The sequence below is a fragment of the Bubalus kerabau genome, chromosome 15 (assembly GCF_029407905.1).
Source record: "Bubalus kerabau isolate K-KA32 ecotype Philippines breed swamp buffalo chromosome 15, PCC_UOA_SB_1v2, whole genome shotgun sequence".
NCBI classification, from domain to species: Eukaryota; Metazoa; Chordata; class Mammalia; order Artiodactyla; family Bovidae; genus Bubalus; species Bubalus kerabau.
The window spans coordinates 52,420,894-52,437,931 of record NC_073638.1 but is presented as its reverse complement, the minus strand read 5'-3'; the positions used below and the strand labels follow the sequence as shown (position 1 = coordinate 52,437,931).

General features: G+C 42.7%; 1 protein-coding gene and 1 non-coding gene across 2 annotated transcripts; both read right to left on the bottom strand.

Moving 5' to 3' along the window:
- Window positions 1-4,873: 4,873 nt before the first annotated feature.
- On the bottom strand, window positions 4,874-4,946 carry TRNAR-CCU (transfer RNA arginine (anticodon CCU)). Its single transcript has one exon. It is a non-coding gene; the product is annotated as a tRNA-Arg (tRNA).
- A 4,341-nt stretch (window positions 4,947-9,287) lies between these two features.
- Window positions 9,288-13,469, bottom strand: LOC129629168 (folate receptor alpha-like). The gene is made up of 4 exons (XM_055548991.1): window positions 13,252-13,469; window positions 12,111-12,299; window positions 9,803-9,938; window positions 9,288-9,670 (listed from the first exon to the last, which is right to left on the bottom strand). The coding sequence occupies exons 1-4, from the start codon at window positions 13,399-13,401 to the stop codon at window positions 9,390-9,392; spliced, it is 756 nt and encodes a 251-aa protein (XP_055404966.1). The 5' UTR covers window positions 13,402-13,469; the 3' UTR covers window positions 9,288-9,389.
- Between the last annotated feature and the right edge of the window lie 3,569 nt (window positions 13,470-17,038).

The following is a 17,038-nucleotide window of genomic DNA, read 5'->3' as shown; positions in this document are numbered from 1 at the left end:
TAAATGCCTTGAAGCAATGTCTCCTACTCTTTGCTAAGGGACTCTGTATGTTGGTTCAGGCAAGCTTCAAATGCTCTAGCAGTTTACTCTGCCTTATTCGTCACTACCTGCATGAGCAAGGCCTCAAGATCACCAGAGTTAAGGGACTGGTGCCTTCTCCGGTATTTCCTGGACATACTCACAGTTCTGCAAATGCACATAAATTTTAGGATTCCCAAGTAGATGTCAGAGCTTTTCAAAACTCTCTCTTGGCTTCTCATTCCCTAATATTACTTTGAAGGTTTTTTTTGGTTTTTTTTTTTTTTATCATACCTCTTGTTTGCCACAACTGGTAGGAAGCTGGGATGTCAAATAATTAGCTGTTGCTTGTTTAGACAAATACCTGGGAACGGGGTTTCTCACTGCGTGGGCTCTGAGTCAAACAAGCCCTGTGAATGGGGCTCTTCACAGAGCTTCCAGACAGGTCAAGCAGTGACAGTTCTCTTGGAACAGAGCTTTTTGGGGAGTTTCACACCCACTCTGCCCCCTCTAGTGGCTGCTAGGTCACTGGTTTTTGTAGTTAGTGGAGTTGTGAGATTGGAGAAGGAAATGGCAACCCACTCCAGTGTTCTTGCCAGGAGAATCCCAGGGACGGGGGAGCCTGTGCTGCCATCTATGGGGTTGCACGGAGTCGGACACGACTGAAGCGACTTAGCAGCAGCAGCAGCAGCAGGAGTTGTGAGACTGCCGATTTGGGATACTACTGTGGTGTTGTGGAGAGGAGGATGGGAAAAAGCAAATAAAAATGCCACAAAGTTCATTGTTCCTAGTGATATTCAGCAATTTTTCTTGAATAAATTCTCCTTAGATTTTTGAAAGCTTTGGTTAATTTCCAGAGTTCTGGAAAAGTTGGATTTGACAAGTTTTTCCAGTGTTACTGCTTTTATGGAGGAGTGGATTTTCAGATGTTCTGACTCTGTCATTCCAGAAGTTCTTCTTCAGATTCCTTCTATTTAAAGAAGCATAAAGCTTTAAATAATATTGGTCACTTGTAAGTAAAATGGTCTTTGAGTACACAGTCTACTGTTAAAATGAATAATAAGTTAGTTTTTCCTATATGTTTTGCATGTATAGCAAAGTTACATCCTTACCAATCTAAACTTGAACTTACTTTTAAAAATATATATTTATTATATTTATTTGGCTGCGTTGGGTCTTAGTTGCAGTTCGTGGGCTCTAGAGCACATGGGCTCAGTAGTTCCAGAATGCGATTTAGTTGCCCCACTGCATGTGAAATCTTGGTTCCACAACCAGGGCTCGAACCGGGTCCACTGTATTGGAAGGTGGATTCTTAACCACTGGACCACGAGGGAAGTCCCTGAATTTGAACTTTCACTTTTCAAAAAACATGTTAATTTTGAGGGCTTTGTACTAACTTGCATCATGCTCTTCGGTCATGATATAACAAAACAGTAGGATCCCTCATTTTTAGAGAAGTTAAACTCTTAGAGAGTTACAAAATATAGCTGTCATATTAATAATATAGCCAAGAGTGAGGCTATTTCCTGACAACACTTTTTTTGTTTGTTTCCCTTCTCCAAGATCAGGTCCTAAATTCAGAATAATAAACCTATCAAGACATATTTTATACCATAATCATCTTGGAACTTACCAGACAGCTGCTAGAATACATAAAAAATTTACTCCCTCTTGGCACAGCACTCATAAGTAAAGAAGGAGACAAGGGAGACAAGGAAGGATGCTAAAAATAGGTATAATTGGTATGCTCCATGTTTTAAAATCCAGTATTATGAGAGCTTCCCTGTACATCGTGTTCATGTTGTAGAGAAAGATGTTAGAGCAAAGAAAAGAACTCATCTTTTCTAGAGGATTTTTATACAGGGTAATGGATTATGACTGTGAATGTTTAGTGATTGCGGACTTGCCCAGATGAGTAAAAAGCACACTCATTTTCATAAGTAAGAGTTTGCATGATGATTGTCAACAAATCTATTTCCAGGATGATTTTATTCTTTAAGATGACCTTCTATTATTGATAGTAATTTTCATGTACAACTTACAAAATGGGCTGTAAGGTCCTCAAGATTTCTAAATACATCCACTGTGCATCATTTATAGAGCTGAGGCAAATAGAAAGGACAAATGGAATTATAAAAAACAGGCTGGTTAAATTGGCAGAGAAGACAGACTCTCCTTGTCCACTTCTCCCTCTCCAGGTTCTAATAATATGTTCTCCTCAAAACAGCCATCAACTGAGACTTCGTGGAATACAGCAGTCAGCAGTAGGTTCATGTTCTGTTGGTGCAAAAGAAATTGCAGTTTAAATCATTATAACTATGCCTAAACACACCTTAATTAATCAAAATAGGAGCAATCACAATCAACATATTTTTGCCAGTGAAAAATGAGCTTGTTTATTCCTGTAGCATAAAATTTGTGCTTCAGGATTCAAAGAACTCCCAGAAAGCATTTTCCACCTCCTGCTGGTTGTGGAAACATTTTCCCTGCAAAAGTTGGCAAGATGCTTGAAGAAGTGGTTGTTGGTCGGCAGGAGGTCAGGTGAATATGGCGGATGAGGCAAAACTTCATAGCCCAGTTTGTTCAACTTTCGAAGCGTGGTTGTGCGATGTGTGGCTGGGCAATGTCCTGGAGTAGAATTGGGTCCTCTCTGTTGAACAATGCAGGCTGCAGGTGCTGCAGTTTTCAGCGCCTCTCATCAATTTGCTGAGCATACTTCTCAGATGTCATGATTTTGCCAGGATTCAGGAAACTGTAGTGGATCAGACAGGCAGCAGACCACCACACAGGAACCATGTTTGGAGCTTCTCACTCCAGCACTGAGCTGGTCATCACCGGTTGTCATATAAAATCCACTTTGCTTCACATGTCACAATCCAATTGAGAAATGGTTCATTGTTGTTGCATAGAACAAGAGAAGAGGACACTTCAAAACAATGATTTTTTGATTTGCAGTCGGCTCATGAGGCACCCACTCATTGAGCTTTTTCATCTTTCCAATTTGCTTCAAATGCCAAATGACTGTAGAATGGTCGATGTTGAGTTCTTCAGCAACTTCTCATGTAGTTGTGAGAGGATCAACTTTGATGATGCTCTCGGTTGTTGTCAACTTCCGGTGGCCAGTGACTACACTCCTCATCTTCAAGGCTCTCATCTCCTTTGCAAAACTTCTTGAACCACCCCTACACTGTATGTTCATTAGCCATTCCTGGGCCAAATGTGTTGTTGATGTTGCAAGTTCTCTCTGCTGCTTTATGACCCATTTTGAACTTGAATTAAAAAATTGCTCAAATTTGCTTTTTGTTTAACATCATTTCCAATGCAAAAAATGCAATTATTTTTGCACCAACCTGAAATTACACCCCAGTGAAAATTCTTCTCTGTTTTATTCTGATACTGGAAATTAATAGATTGACCAAATCTTTGTTCCTGCTAACAACGGTTTCTCTTCTCTCCTCTTGTTTTTCTAAAGATCCTACCATAATTGACTGACTGGAAAATAGACTCATGAATCTGATGTCACTACCATAAACTAACGCTTGGATGATTTAACCTGTCAGAGCCTTGGAACTTGCAATCTCCAGAAAAATTCTAGCCCCAAAGAAGGAGACTTCTATGGAGACAGATTCAAGACACAAACAGGTAATCAGAAAACATTTTTAAAGAATTAGGGAAGTTGATGAAGGCTGTATGATTGTGGTCATTGTGTTGGTATTTTTGGTAATGTGCTTCATGTTCTTTTTTTGATTAGTCATATGATACAGCCCTTTTTCATTCTCCTGGCTGTGGTCTCTAACCCTCAATTTAGTAGACCATACTTGTGCCAACCACAATAAACATTCTCCCTAAAAAAAATTCTTGGTCAATGGGCCACTATCCTAAGCACCCACATTGGTATCGTCTACAACTATTCCAAGAATTGACTCCCTCCTTTATTGCCACGTTGGCCCAACAAATCTCTCAAAGTTCATGATGGAATAGAGTTTGGCCCAGATGATAGATTTTTATGGTGCCAGCCACTAAATTCCTTAGAATATATCCCCTCATGAATACACTAAAAGAAATTCAGAAATGTGTAAAATTCCTTATATACTGCCATTGCAAGGGAGTGTATTCTATAGGCAATCATTCATTTATTCATCCATGTATTTATTCATTTTGCATATCATAAAATTTACACATTTAATGCTTACAATGATTTTCCAGAGTGATGCAACCTCACCATAAATGAGCTTTAGAACATTTTCATCCCTCCTTATGCCCATTTATAGTTAATCCCTGTTCCTAAATCCAGCCCCAGGCTACCGCTAGTCTACTTTCTGTCTAAGTTTGTCTTTTCTGGAACTAATGGACTTTCACCTAGCATAAGGTTTTTAAGGTTCACCCATAACGTAGCGCGTACTAATAGTTCATTACATTTTATTGCTAAATAGCATTTTGTTGTATGGCTACAACACATTTTGTCTGTCTACTCACTAGTTCATGGACATTGAAGTTATTTTCAGTTTGGGGCTTTTATGAATAATGCTGCTATGAACATCCACATTTGTGGATTTGTTTTTTCATTTCTCTTGAGTAGTTGCTTTGAAGTAGAATCAATGGGTTTTGCTTAACTTTTTGAGAAACTACCACACTGTTTTCCAAAGGACTGTACTATTTCACATTCCAATTAGCAATACAGGCTGGTTCTAGTTTCCCTTCATCTTGGTGAACATTTGTCATTGCCTGTCTTTTTTTTTTTCCTAAGTATTTATTTATTTGACTGTACTGGGTCTTCGTTGTGGCCCACAGGATCTTTGTTGCAGCATGTGGGATCTTTAGTTTCAGCATATGACCTTTTAGCTATGGAATCTAGTTCCCTGACTAGGGATCGAACCTGGGCCCTCTGCATCAGGAGCATAGAGTCTTAACCACTGGACCACCAGGGAAGTTCCTGCCTGTCTTATTTATTGTAACTATTCTAGTGGATATGAAATGGTACCTCATTATAATTTTAATTTTACATTGTAATTTTAATTTTAAACAACAGAATGATTTGTTTCGAAGGCAAACCATTCAATATCATAGTAATCCAAGTCTATGCCCTGACCAGGAATGCTGAAGAAGCTGAAGTTGAACTGCTCTATGAAGACCTACAAGACCTTCTAGAACTAACTCCAAAAAACGTGTCCTTTTCATTATAGGGGACTGGAATGCAAAAGTAGGCAGTCAAGAGATAGCTGGGTAACAGGCAAATTTGGCCTTGGAGTACAAAACAAAGAAGGTCAGAGGCTAACAGACTTTTGCCAAGAGAACGCACTGGTCATAGCAAACACCCTCTTCCAACAACACAGGAGAAGACTCTACACATGGACATCACCAGATGGTCAATACCGAAACCAGACTGATTATATTCTTTGCAGCCAAAGATGGAGAATATAGTCAGAAAAAACAAGATCGGGAACTGACTGTGGCTCAGATCATGAACTCCTTATTGCAAAATACAGACTAAAATTGAAGAAAATAGGGAAAACACTAGATCATTCAGGTATGATCTAAATCAAATCCCTTATGACTATACAGTGGAAGTGACAAATAGATTCAAGGGATTAGATCTGATAGACAGAGTGCCTGATGAACTATGGACAGAGGTTTGTGACATTGTACAGGAGGCCATGATCAAGACCATCCCCAAGAAGACAAAATGCAAAAAGGCAAAATGATTGTCTGAGGAGGCCTTACAAATAGCTGAGAAAAAAAGAGAAGCAAAAAGCAAAGGAGAAAAGGAAAAATATACCCATTTGAATGCAGAGTTCCAAAGAATAGCAAGGAGAGATAAGAAAGCCTTCCTCAGTGATCAATGCAAAGAAATAGAGGAAAACAATAGAACGGGGAAGACTAAAGATCTCTTCAAGAAAATTAGAGATACCAAGGGAACATTTCATGCAAAGATGGGCACAATAAAGGACAGAAATGGTATGGACCTAACAGAAGCAGAAGATATTAAGAAGAGGGGGCAAGAATACACAGAAGAACTATACAAAAAAGATCTTCATGACCCAGATAACCACAATGGTGTGATCACTCACCTAGAGCCAGACATACTGGAATGTGAAATCAAGTGGGCCTTAGGAAGCATCACTATGAACACAGCTAGTGGAGGTGATGGAGGTGATGGAATTCCAGTTGAGCTATTTCAAATCCTAACAGATGATGCTGTGAAAGTTCTGCACTCAATATGCCAGCAAATCTGGAAAACTCAGTAGTGGCCACAGGACTGGAAAAGGTCAGTTTTCATTCCAATCCCAAAGAAAGGCAATGGCAAAGAATGCTCAAACTACCCCACAATTGCACTCATCTCACACGCAAGTAAAGTAATGCTCAAAATTCTCCAAGCCAGGCTTCAGCAATACGTGAACCGTAAACTTCCAGATGTTCAAGCTGGTTTTAGAAAAGGCAGAGGAACCAGAGATCAAATTGCCAACATCCATTGGATCATAGAAAAAGCAAGAGAGTTCCAGAAAAACATGTACTTCTGCTTTATTGACTCTGCCAAAGCCTTTGACTGTGTGGATCACAACAAACTGTGGAAAATTCTGAAAGAGATGGGAATACCAGACCACTTCACCTGCCTCCTGAGAAATCTGTATGCAGGTCAAGAAGCAACAGTTAGAACTGGACATGGAACAACAGACTGGTTCCAAATCAGGAAAGGACTATGTCAAAGCTGTATATTGTCACCCTGCTTATTTAACTTATATGCAGAATACATCATGAGAAATGCTGGGCTGGATGAAGCACAAGCTGGAATTAAGATTTCTGGGAGAAATCAATAACTTCAGATATCCAGATTATACCACCCTTATGGCAGAAAGTGAAGAAAAACTAAAGAGCCTCTTGATGAAAGGGAAAGAGGAGAGTGAAAAAGTAAGCTTAAAACTCAACATTCAGAAAACCAAGATCATGGCATCTGGTCCCATCACTTCATGGCAAATAGATGGGGAAACAATGGAAACAGTGACAAACTTTATTTGGGGGGGGGCTCCAAAATCACTGCAGATGGTTACTATAGACATAAAATTCAAAGATACTTGCTCCTTGGAAGAAAAGTTATGACCAACCTAGACAGCATATTAAAAAGCAGAGATATTACTTGGCCAACACAGGTCCGTCTAGTCAAAGCTATGGTTTTTCAAGTAGTCATGTATGGATGTGAGGGTTGGACTATAGAGAAAGCTGAGTGCCAAAGAACTGATGCTTTTGAACTGTGGTGTTGGAGAAGACTCTTGAGAGTCCCTTGGACTGCAAGGAGATCCAACCAGTCCATCCTAAAGATCAGTCCTGGGTGTTCATTAGAAGGACTGATGTTGAAGCTGAAACTCCAATACTTTGGCCACCTGATGTGAAGAGCTGACTCATTGGAAAAGACCCTGATGCTGGGAAAGATTGAGGGCAGGAGGAGAAGGGGATGAGAAAGGATGAGATGGTTGGATAGCATCACCCACTCAATGGACATGGGTTTGGGTAGACTCTGGGAGTTGGTAATGGACAGGGAGGTCTGGTGTGCTGCGGTTCATGGGGTCACAAAGAGTCAGACACGACTGAGCAACTGAACTGAACTGGACCATAAAGAAGGGTGAGTGCTAAAGAATTGATGCTTTTGAATTGTGGTGCCAGAGAAGACTTAGAATCCCTTCAGTTCAGTTCAGTCACTCAATCATATCCAACTCTGCAACTCCATGGACTGCAGCAGGCCAGGCTTCCCTGTCCATCACCAACTCCCTAAGCTTGCTCAAACTCATGCCCATTGAGTTGGTGATGGCATCCAACCATCTCATCCTCTGTGGTCCCCTTCTCCTCCTGCCTTCAATCTTCCCCAGCATCAGGGTCTTTTCCAACGAGTCAGTTTTTTGCATCAGGTGGCCAAAGTATTGGAGCTTCAGCTTCAGCATCAGTCCTTCCAATGTATATTCAGGATTGATTCCCTTTAGGACTGACTGGTTTGATCTCCTTGCAATCCAAGGGACTCTCAAGAGTCTTCAACACCACAGTTCAAAAGCAACAGTTCTTCAGTGCTGAGCTTTCTTTATGGTCCAGCTCTCACATCCATACATGACTACTGGAAAAACCATAGCTTTCACTATATGGACCTTTGTTGGCAAAGTAATGTCTTTGCTTTTTAATATACTGTCTAGATTGGTCAGAGTTTTTTTTTCCAAGGAGCAAGCATCTTTTAATTTCATGGCTGCAGTCACCATCTGCAGTGATTTTGGAGCCCAAGAAAATGAAATCTGTCACTGTTTCCATTGTTTCCATATCTATTTGCCATGAAGTGATGGGACTGGATGCCATGATCTTCGTTTTTTGAATGTTGAGTTTTAAGCCAGCTTTTTCACTCTCCTCTTTCACCCTCATCAAGAGGCTCTTTAGTTCCTCTTTGCTTTCTGCATAAGGGTGGTGTTATCTTCAGTTATTGATATTTCTCCTGGCAATCTTGATTGCCTTGGACAGCAGCGAAAAGATCAAACTAGTCAATCCTAAAAGAAATCAACCCTGAATATTTATTGGAAGGAGTGTTGCTAAAGCTGAAGTTCCAATACTTAGGCCACCTGATGTGAAGAGTCAACTCATCGGAAAAGCCCCGATTCTGGGAAAGATTGAGGGCAAGAGAAGGAAGCAACAGAGGATGCGATGGTTTGATGGCATCACCAACTCAATGGACATGAATTTGATCAAACTCCTGGAAATAGTGAAGGACAGAGAAGCCTGAAATGCTGCAGTCCGTGGGGTCACAAAGATTCAGACATGACTGAGTGACTGAACAACAACAGAATATAGACAAAGCATCTATACTTTATAGGAATAAAATATATAAAGAATTTTGGACAGTGTCCAGCAGATAGTGCTGTATTAGATGGTCTAGAGCTCTCTCAGTCACCCTTCACCTCTTTCCAGCCAGCTGTCCAGAACATGCTGTTCATGCTGGACACTTCCATTCCCCTCCCTTCTGTTGGAGAGCTGAGAAAAGGACAGAACAAATATTCCAGTTAGCCCAGGAATACTTGGGTCCAATTCAAATGATAAAGTCCTCTGCCTGGCTCTAGATTAAAGCTGCAGTGAAAAATGAAATTGAGAGCTATGAATATCCCCTAGATTGGAAGAATAAAGTTATTTGGCAAAATCATAGCAAGTATCAGAACTGAAAACTGAGTCTACCTAGTTTTAGTCGGTGGTACTGGAAAGCAAAAGTCACGTTTCCATTCACATTCAAATAACTTATGTGACACATGTAGGGTGATTGACTTTTTATTCAAACAGTTTCCACCAAGGAACAAACTGACTGTGGAGCTTAATGGGGCAGGGATTTCCAGGTGTCAAAAAATAATAGGAGCTCAACTGAGCAGCCAGAGCAACAATAAGAGCAGGCTGAAACGCAGAGGCCAGGCCTCATGGAGCCCAGCCCCATTCATGCTCTCAGCATAGAATCTCGCCACCTCCTCATTGGGGTTGTCCAGGATGGGGTCAAACCACATCTGAATGCAGCGGCCGCTGCCCCGGCTGTAGTTGCTGGCTTTGTAGGAGTGACTCCAGATTTCATTGCACAGAGCAGCAGGCGTGGGGAAGTAGAAGTCAAAGCGGTGGCAGGCAGCTTTCACCGGGCACTGGTTGTACCCTGTGGGGAGGATGGAAGTCTGTAGCCACTGGGTCCAGAATCACCTCTTGCTCCACCAGCCCCACGACTGCAAGTCTCCATAAACCCTTCCACACCCCCACCACCCCTTCCAAACCCCTGCCCAGCCCTCACCTGAGGTCCAGTCCCAGCCCCTGTGCCAGTTGCTCTTGCAGGTGTAGGAGCTGCGGCAGTCTTCCCACCAGCTCTGACAGTCCTCTTTGCAGAGGGGCACATTCAGGATCCGTTCTTTGCGCCAGCTCTGATTCACCTGGGTGGGGAACCAGGGAAGGAGGGCTCTAGTCAGCCAGGGATCTCAGCTGCTACAGCCCTGATGGAGTCCAGGGCTGAGAGAGAGGCAGTGACTCCACTGTTAACCAAACTCAGTTTTAGCTGCTCTCTGCTCAAAAGCCAGGAATCAATGGGACTTCCCTGGTGGTACAGTGGGTAAGATCCACCTGCCTATGCAGAGGACATGCATACAGCCCCTGGTTGGGGAAGATCCCACATGCCGTGCAGCAACTAATCCTATGCTCCACAACTATTGAGCCTGTGCTCTAGAGTTGGAGAACTGTAATGGAGCCCAAGCGCCACAACTACTGAAGCCCTCGAGCCCTAGAGCCCGTGCTCCACAACTAGAGAAGCCACTGTAATGAGAAGTCCATACACTGCAACCAGAGAAAAGGCCACGCAGTAATGAAGACCCAGCACAGCCATAAATAAATAAATAAATAAAATTATAAATAAAAATATACATTTAAAAAAAGAAAAGCCAGCAATCTGGAGAGGAGTTAATTCATGTCCTGAGGCCAGCTCTAGATTATGTTCAGCCATGCCTGCTTTTAAAGGAGAAAAGGGGAAAGAACCTCAAGGAATCATTAAGGCAGGAAATTAGATTATGCATCGTTCTCCCTTGTGCACTGACTGGCTGACTTCAGATACCATATTGCCCAGTGACTTGCCTGCAGGTTTGCTAAGGGAGCTGTTGAAGGTACGGAGTTAATCATTTTTTTAGCTACTTAAGTAATTCTTCATCCTTACTTTTTTAATCTAGGAAAAGAATCAACAGGTTAGGCAAGGCATGGTATCTATTCAGGAGAGCATAAGTCAGGAGTTAGGTTAAATTGCCTGGTGATTTCATCCCTATAATTAGGTTGTTTTAAGGTTAGAGGAACCAGAGATCAAATTGCCAACATCCATTGGATCATAGAAAAAGCAAGAGACTTCCAGAAAAACATCTACTTTGGCTTTATTGACTATGCCAAAGCCTTTGTGTGGATCACAACAAACCGTGGAAAATTCTTCAAGAGATGGGAATACCAGACCACTTCACCTGCCTCCTGAGAAATCTGTATGTAGGTCAAGAAGCAACAGTTAGAAGTGGAGATGGAACAACAGACTGGTTCCAAATTGGGAAAGGAATATGTCAAGGCTGTATATTGTCACCCTGGTTATTTAACTTATATGCTGAGTACATCATGAGATGCTGGGCTGGGTGAAGCACAAGCTGGAATCAAGATTGCTGGGAGAAATATCAATAACCTCAGATATGCAGATGACACCACCCTTATGGCAGAAAGAAAAGAACTAAATAGACTCTTGATGAAAGTGAAAGAGTAGAGTGAAAAAGTAGGCTTAAAACTTCAGAAAACTAAGATCATGGCATAGGATCCCATCACCTCATGGCAAATAGATGGGTAAACAGTGACAGATTATTTTCGGGGGCTCCAAAATCACTGCAGATGGTGACTGAAGCCATGAAATTAAAAGATGCTTGCTCCTTGGAAGGAAAGTTATGACCAACCTAGACAGCATATTAAAAAGCAGAGACATTACTTTGCCAACAAAGGTTTGTCTAGTCAAAGCTATGGTTTTTCCAGTAGTCATGTATGGTTGTGAGAGTTGGACTATAAAGCTGAAGAATTGATTCTTTTGAACTGTGGTGTTGGAGAAGACTCTTGAGAGTCCCTTGGACTGCAAAGAGATCCAACCAGTCCCTCCTAAAGGAGATCAGTCCTGGGTATTCATTGGAAGGACTGATGCTGAAGGCCACCTGATGTGAAGAACTGACTCATTTGAAAATACCCTGATGCTGGGAATGACTGAAAGTAGGAGAAGGAGAAGACAGAGGATGAGATGGTTGGATGGCATCACCGACTCAATGAACATGAGTTTGAGTAAGCTTCAGAAGTTGGTGATGGACAGGGAAGCCTGGCGTGCTTCAGTCTATGGGGTCACAAAGAGTCAGACACGACTGAGTGACTGAACTGAACTGATGGTTAGAGGGGAACAGAAATGGGCAAACAGGAAAGGGGCAAAAGAGGTGCTCCCACGACCCTCCTCAGACCAGAATTCTTGGAGCATCCCTGCAAGTGGCTGGGGGTGGGTCAGCTAGGGGGCTGTCCTCTGCTGAGGCTTGTGTCTGTGGGTCTGGTGCCCATACCTCCTGGATCCAGGGCCCCAGGTTAGGTGAGCACTCATAGAGACAGATGTCCTGAATAAAGTGGCGCTTGCATGCAGGCTCCATCTTGCCACAGTGGTCCCAGTCGAATCTGTACAGGCTGGAAATATCCTTATGGGCTTCTATGCTGGTGTTGACAGAGCAGCAGGCATTCTTTTTCCAAGGGCTGCACTGTTGGAGGTGGGGGAGGGGAGAGGGACTCAAGGGTGAGCCTTCACACCCAGCACAACCAGAATATTCCCGCCTTCCCCCTTCAGTCCTTGATTCCCCAACAGTCTTCAGAGAAACATCAGGTGGAGGGACCCTTTTTGGGGGACAGGGTTTTCCAAGACTGTGGGATCCCAGGGGTAGCAGTCATCACAACATTCATTAATTCAAATTTTTATTGAGCTCCTATTTCTAACCCAGGCGTTTTTCTAGGAACTGGGAACAAAATGAAAACAGCACTGGATAATTGCTTTGGGCAAAACAGGAGAGGAACAGGACATTTCAGTTTTCTGGAATGACCAGATTAAGCCTCTTTGGGAAGGTGATAAAAATCTGAAGGTGAGGAAGCAAGTTAAATAAACCACAACCCCAGTAGAGTTCTAATTACAGAAATACACAATGATCTTATGAATGAATGAAAATCCATGGCCTAGAATTTAGTATAAAAGCAGAATATTAAGGGGACTTCCCTGCTTGTCCAGTGGTTAAGAATCTGTCTGGCAATGCAGGGGATATGGGTTTGATCACTGATAGGGGAACTAAGATCTCCAAATGCCACAGAGCAACCAAGCCTGCACAGAGCAGCAAAGAGCCTGTGCTGTGGGGCGCAACGAAGACCCAACACAGCCAAATATAAACTTTTAAAAAAAAGAATTAAAAAAAGAAAATCAACCCCCTCCTTCCCCTCAAAAGGTCTCTCCAGGCCTGCTTCCTGATTTGAGTAACACAGAAACTCAACAACCGGGAAGCTGAGCTCTAGGCATTGTTCTGACCACACTGGGCACGCAGTACATGTAAAAGAGTCGATGCAAACTGAAGAAAGAGCTGTTCAGGGAACTTCCCTGCCTCCACCAAGGACGGGGGCAGACGTTCCCTGAGGCAGCTCTTCCCCATCCCAGATGACCCCTCGGCCTACCTGTCCATGTAACTTGTCCTCGGGACCTGGTTTTTCCTTATGGTACCTGGCATTCATGCAGACGTTGAGAAGCTGAGTCCCGGGCCGGGCTGCCCCCACAGCAGCCACACACACTAAAAGGCACAGCAGTGGTGTGATCTTCCAGGCCATGCCTGTCTCTGAAGAACCAATTTCCTTGAAGGCAGCGAGGAAAGTCAAAGTGGGTCCTCAGGCTGTTAATAATAAATTAGGAGGGTGGGTGGAGTCTAGGGCGGGATTGAGCCCTAGTAACTCTAATCTTCCTAGTCTCAGGAAGATTGGGATCAGACACAGCCTTTTGAGACAATACCTTCCTGGCTTTTCTACAAGGTCTTGAGGATCAAGTGGTGCAACTGACAGGTGGAGTTTGGGCAAAATTCAGAAATAGCCAGAAGATTGCCAGAGGTCCACAATCTCTCCTTTGAAATCCGTGAAGGCAAATATTTCAGAGTTTAAACTTTTAAGATTTGTTGGCTGAAATCACACACAGTGTAAGAGCTATTGAGTTGAGTGAACCACACATCTCGGTAGAAGGTTGCTTCTAGTCACAAGGTAAAAAAAAAAAGGTACCTTTTTTTTTAATTGGAAGATAAAGTGAAAGTGAAGTCGCTCAGTCGTGTCCAACTCTTTGCCACCCCATGGACTGTAGCCTACCAGGCTCCTCCGTCCAAGGGATTTTCCAGGCAAGAGCACTGGAGTGGGTTGCCATTTCCTTCTCCAGAGGATCTTCCCAACCCAGGGATTGTAGGCATTGTAGGCAGATGCTTTATCATGAGCCACCAGGGAATTGGAAGATAATTGCTTTACAATGAACTGACTCTTTGGAAAAGACCCTGATCCTGGGAAAGATTGAAAACAAAAGAAGAAAGGGGCGGTGGAGGATGAGTTGGTCAGATAGCATCACTGATCCAAGGGACATGAGTCTGAACAAATTCCAGGAGATGGTGAAGGACCGGGAATCCTGGCAAGTTGCAGTCCATGGGGTCGCAAAGGGTCAGACGACTTAGTGACTAACAATAAAAACAATTGCTTCACAGTGCCGTGGAGGTCTCTTCTGTAAATCAACACGAATCAGTCATACCCTCTTTCTTGAGCACCCCCCGCCATTCCACTCCTCTAGGTTGTGTCAACTACAAATGGGCACTGAGCATTGGCAAGAGCCAAGAGCAGTGGCAGCGTCTGCACAAGGGCATTTGCCACCTGCCTCTGTGGAAATTGAGCCCTGTGCTGCTGCAGCTGTTGACCTTCAACACCCTCTGAGGAAGTTCAAGGTGGAATGTGCCCCAGGGAATCTGGTGGGACAGGTCTTTAGATAGTTAGATATCTTCAGGAGTTGATTTTATGATTCCAATCCTTGCATCTCCTCATATCTAGAGAAGCAATAAATCCCTTCATGGTGACATCAGATTCTCACGACTAGCAGAAAACTTCTTGTAAAGTAAGCAATTGATTGCATTAAACTCCTCCTTCACCAAAACCTTATATATTGACCTTCCCCGACTGCCTCTTTGGAGTAGTCTCTCAGAGCTATCTGCGGTGCTGCCTCCTGGGCTGTAGACCTCATTTTGCCCCAAATAAAGTTTAACTCGCAATTCTCAAGTTGAGCATCTTTTTTTTTTTTTTAATTGAAGGATAATTGCTTTACAGAATGTTGTTGTTTTCTGTCAAACTGCAACATGAATCCGCCATAGGTATGCATACATCCCCTCCCTTTAAGCTGTGCATCTGTTGTAGTTGACAGCTATCACAGAGTGCCAGGCTGGGCTCCCTGTGTTACACAGCAGCTTCCTGCTAGTTACCTGTTTTACACAGGATAGTGTACGTAGGTCAATGCTAGTGTATCAATTTATCCTACCCTTTCCTTCTCCCACTGTGCCCACCAGTCCATTTTCCACATCTGCATCTCCAGGTCGTCTCTGTAAATAGATTCATCAGTACCATTTTTCTAGACTCCATATATATGTGTTAATATACAATATTTGTTTTTCTGTTTCTGATTTTGTTCTGCTTAATAGACTCCAAGTTCATCCATCTCTCTACAGTTGACTCAAATTTGTTCCTTTTTGTGGCTGAGTAATACTCCATTGTATATATGTACCACAACTTCTTTATCCATCCATCTGTCTATAGATGTCTAGGTTGCTTCCAAGTCCTATGTGTGTGAAAGTCGCTCAATCTTGTCTGACTCTTTGCAACCCCATAGACTATACAGTCCATGGAATTCTCTAGGCCAGAATACTGGAGTGGGTAGTCTTTCCCTTCTCCAGGGCATCTTCCCAACCCAGGGATCGAACCCAGGCCTCCCGCATTGCAGGCAGATTCTTTACCAGCTGAGCCACAAGGGAAGCCCATGCTTCAATGTCCTAGCTACTGTAAATAGTGCTGCAGTAAACATTGGGGTACAAGAGTTTTTTTGAATTGTGGTTTTCTCAGGGTTTATGCCTAGTAGTGGAACCATCACATGGCAGTTTTATTCCTATTTTGTTAAAGAATCTCCATATTGTTCTCTATAGTGGCTGAAATTAGAATCAATTTATATTCCCACCAACAGCGCAAAAAAGTCCCCTTTTTTCCACATCCTCTCCAGCATTTATTGTTTGTAGTTTTTTTTTTTGATGACGGCCATTCTGATTGGTGTGAGGTGATAGCTATTTGTAGTTTTGATCTGCATTTCTCTGATATTGAACAATATTGAGCATCTTTTCATGTGCTTATTGACCCTCTGTATGTCTTCTTTGGAGAAATGTCTGTTTTAGTCTTCTGCCCATTTTTTGATTGGGCTGTTTGTTTTTTTGATATTGAGCTGTATGAGCTCCTGTATTTTGGAGATTAATCCTTCATCAGTTGTTTGTAATTTTATCCCATTCTGAGGGTTGTACTTTAATCTTGTTTATTGTTTCCTTTGCTATGCAAAAGCTTTTAATTTTAATTATGTCTCATTCATTTATATTTGCTTTTATTCCATTACTCTAGGAGATAGGTTAGAGAAGATCTCGATGTCATTTATGTCAAAGAGTGCTAAGCCTGTTTTCCTCTAAGAGCTTTATAGTTTCCAGCCTTAAATGTAAGTCTTTAATCCACTTTGAGTTTATTTTTGTGTATGGTGTTAGGAGGGCTTCCCAGGTAGATAGTGGAAAAGAACTCACCTGCCAGTACAGAAGATGTAAGAGACATGGGTTTGATCCCTGGGTCAGAAAGATCCCTTGAAGGAAGGCATGGCAACCCACTTCAGTATTCTTGCCTGGAGAATCCCATGGACAGAGTGGGATTCCCTGGTGGGCTACAGTCCATAGGGTTGCAAAGAGTTGGACAAGACTGCAGGGACTCAGCACGCACGGAGTGTTGGGAAGTGTTCTAATTTCATTCTTTTACATGTTGTGCTTGTTGTGCTCAGTCACTCCATCATGTCTGACTGTGCAACTGTAGCCTCCTCTGCCCATGGTATTTTACAGGCAAAAATACTGGAGTAGGGTGCTATTTCCTACTCTGGGAATCTTCCCAATCCAGGGATTGAACCCACATCTCTTGCATCACCTGCATTGGCAGGTTAGTTCTTTACCATCAGCACCCCCTGGGAAGCCCCTCTTTTACAGGTAGCTCTTCAGTTTTCCCAGCACCATTTATTGAAGAAGTTGTCTTTTTTCCATCGTATATTCTTGCCTCTTTTGTCAAAGATAAGGAGTTCCTTGTACAGCAAGGAGATGAAACCAGTCAATCCTAAAGGAAATCAACCCTAATATTCACCAGTAGGACTGAAGCTACCCTTTTG

Coding starts and splice junctions, on each gene's coding strand:
- LOC129629168 (XM_055548991.1), bottom strand. CDS start 13,401: ATGGCCTGGAAGATCACACCACTGCTGTGCCTTTTAGTGTGTGTGGCT. Junction 12,300..13,251: donor AGGACAAGTTACATGGACAG/GTAGGCCGAGGG, acceptor CACCTCCAACAG/TGCAGCCCTTGGAAAAAGAA. Junction 9,671..9,802: donor GGGCTGGGACTGGACCTCAG/GTGAGGGCTGGG, acceptor TCCTCCCCACAG/GGTACAACCAGTGCCCGGTG.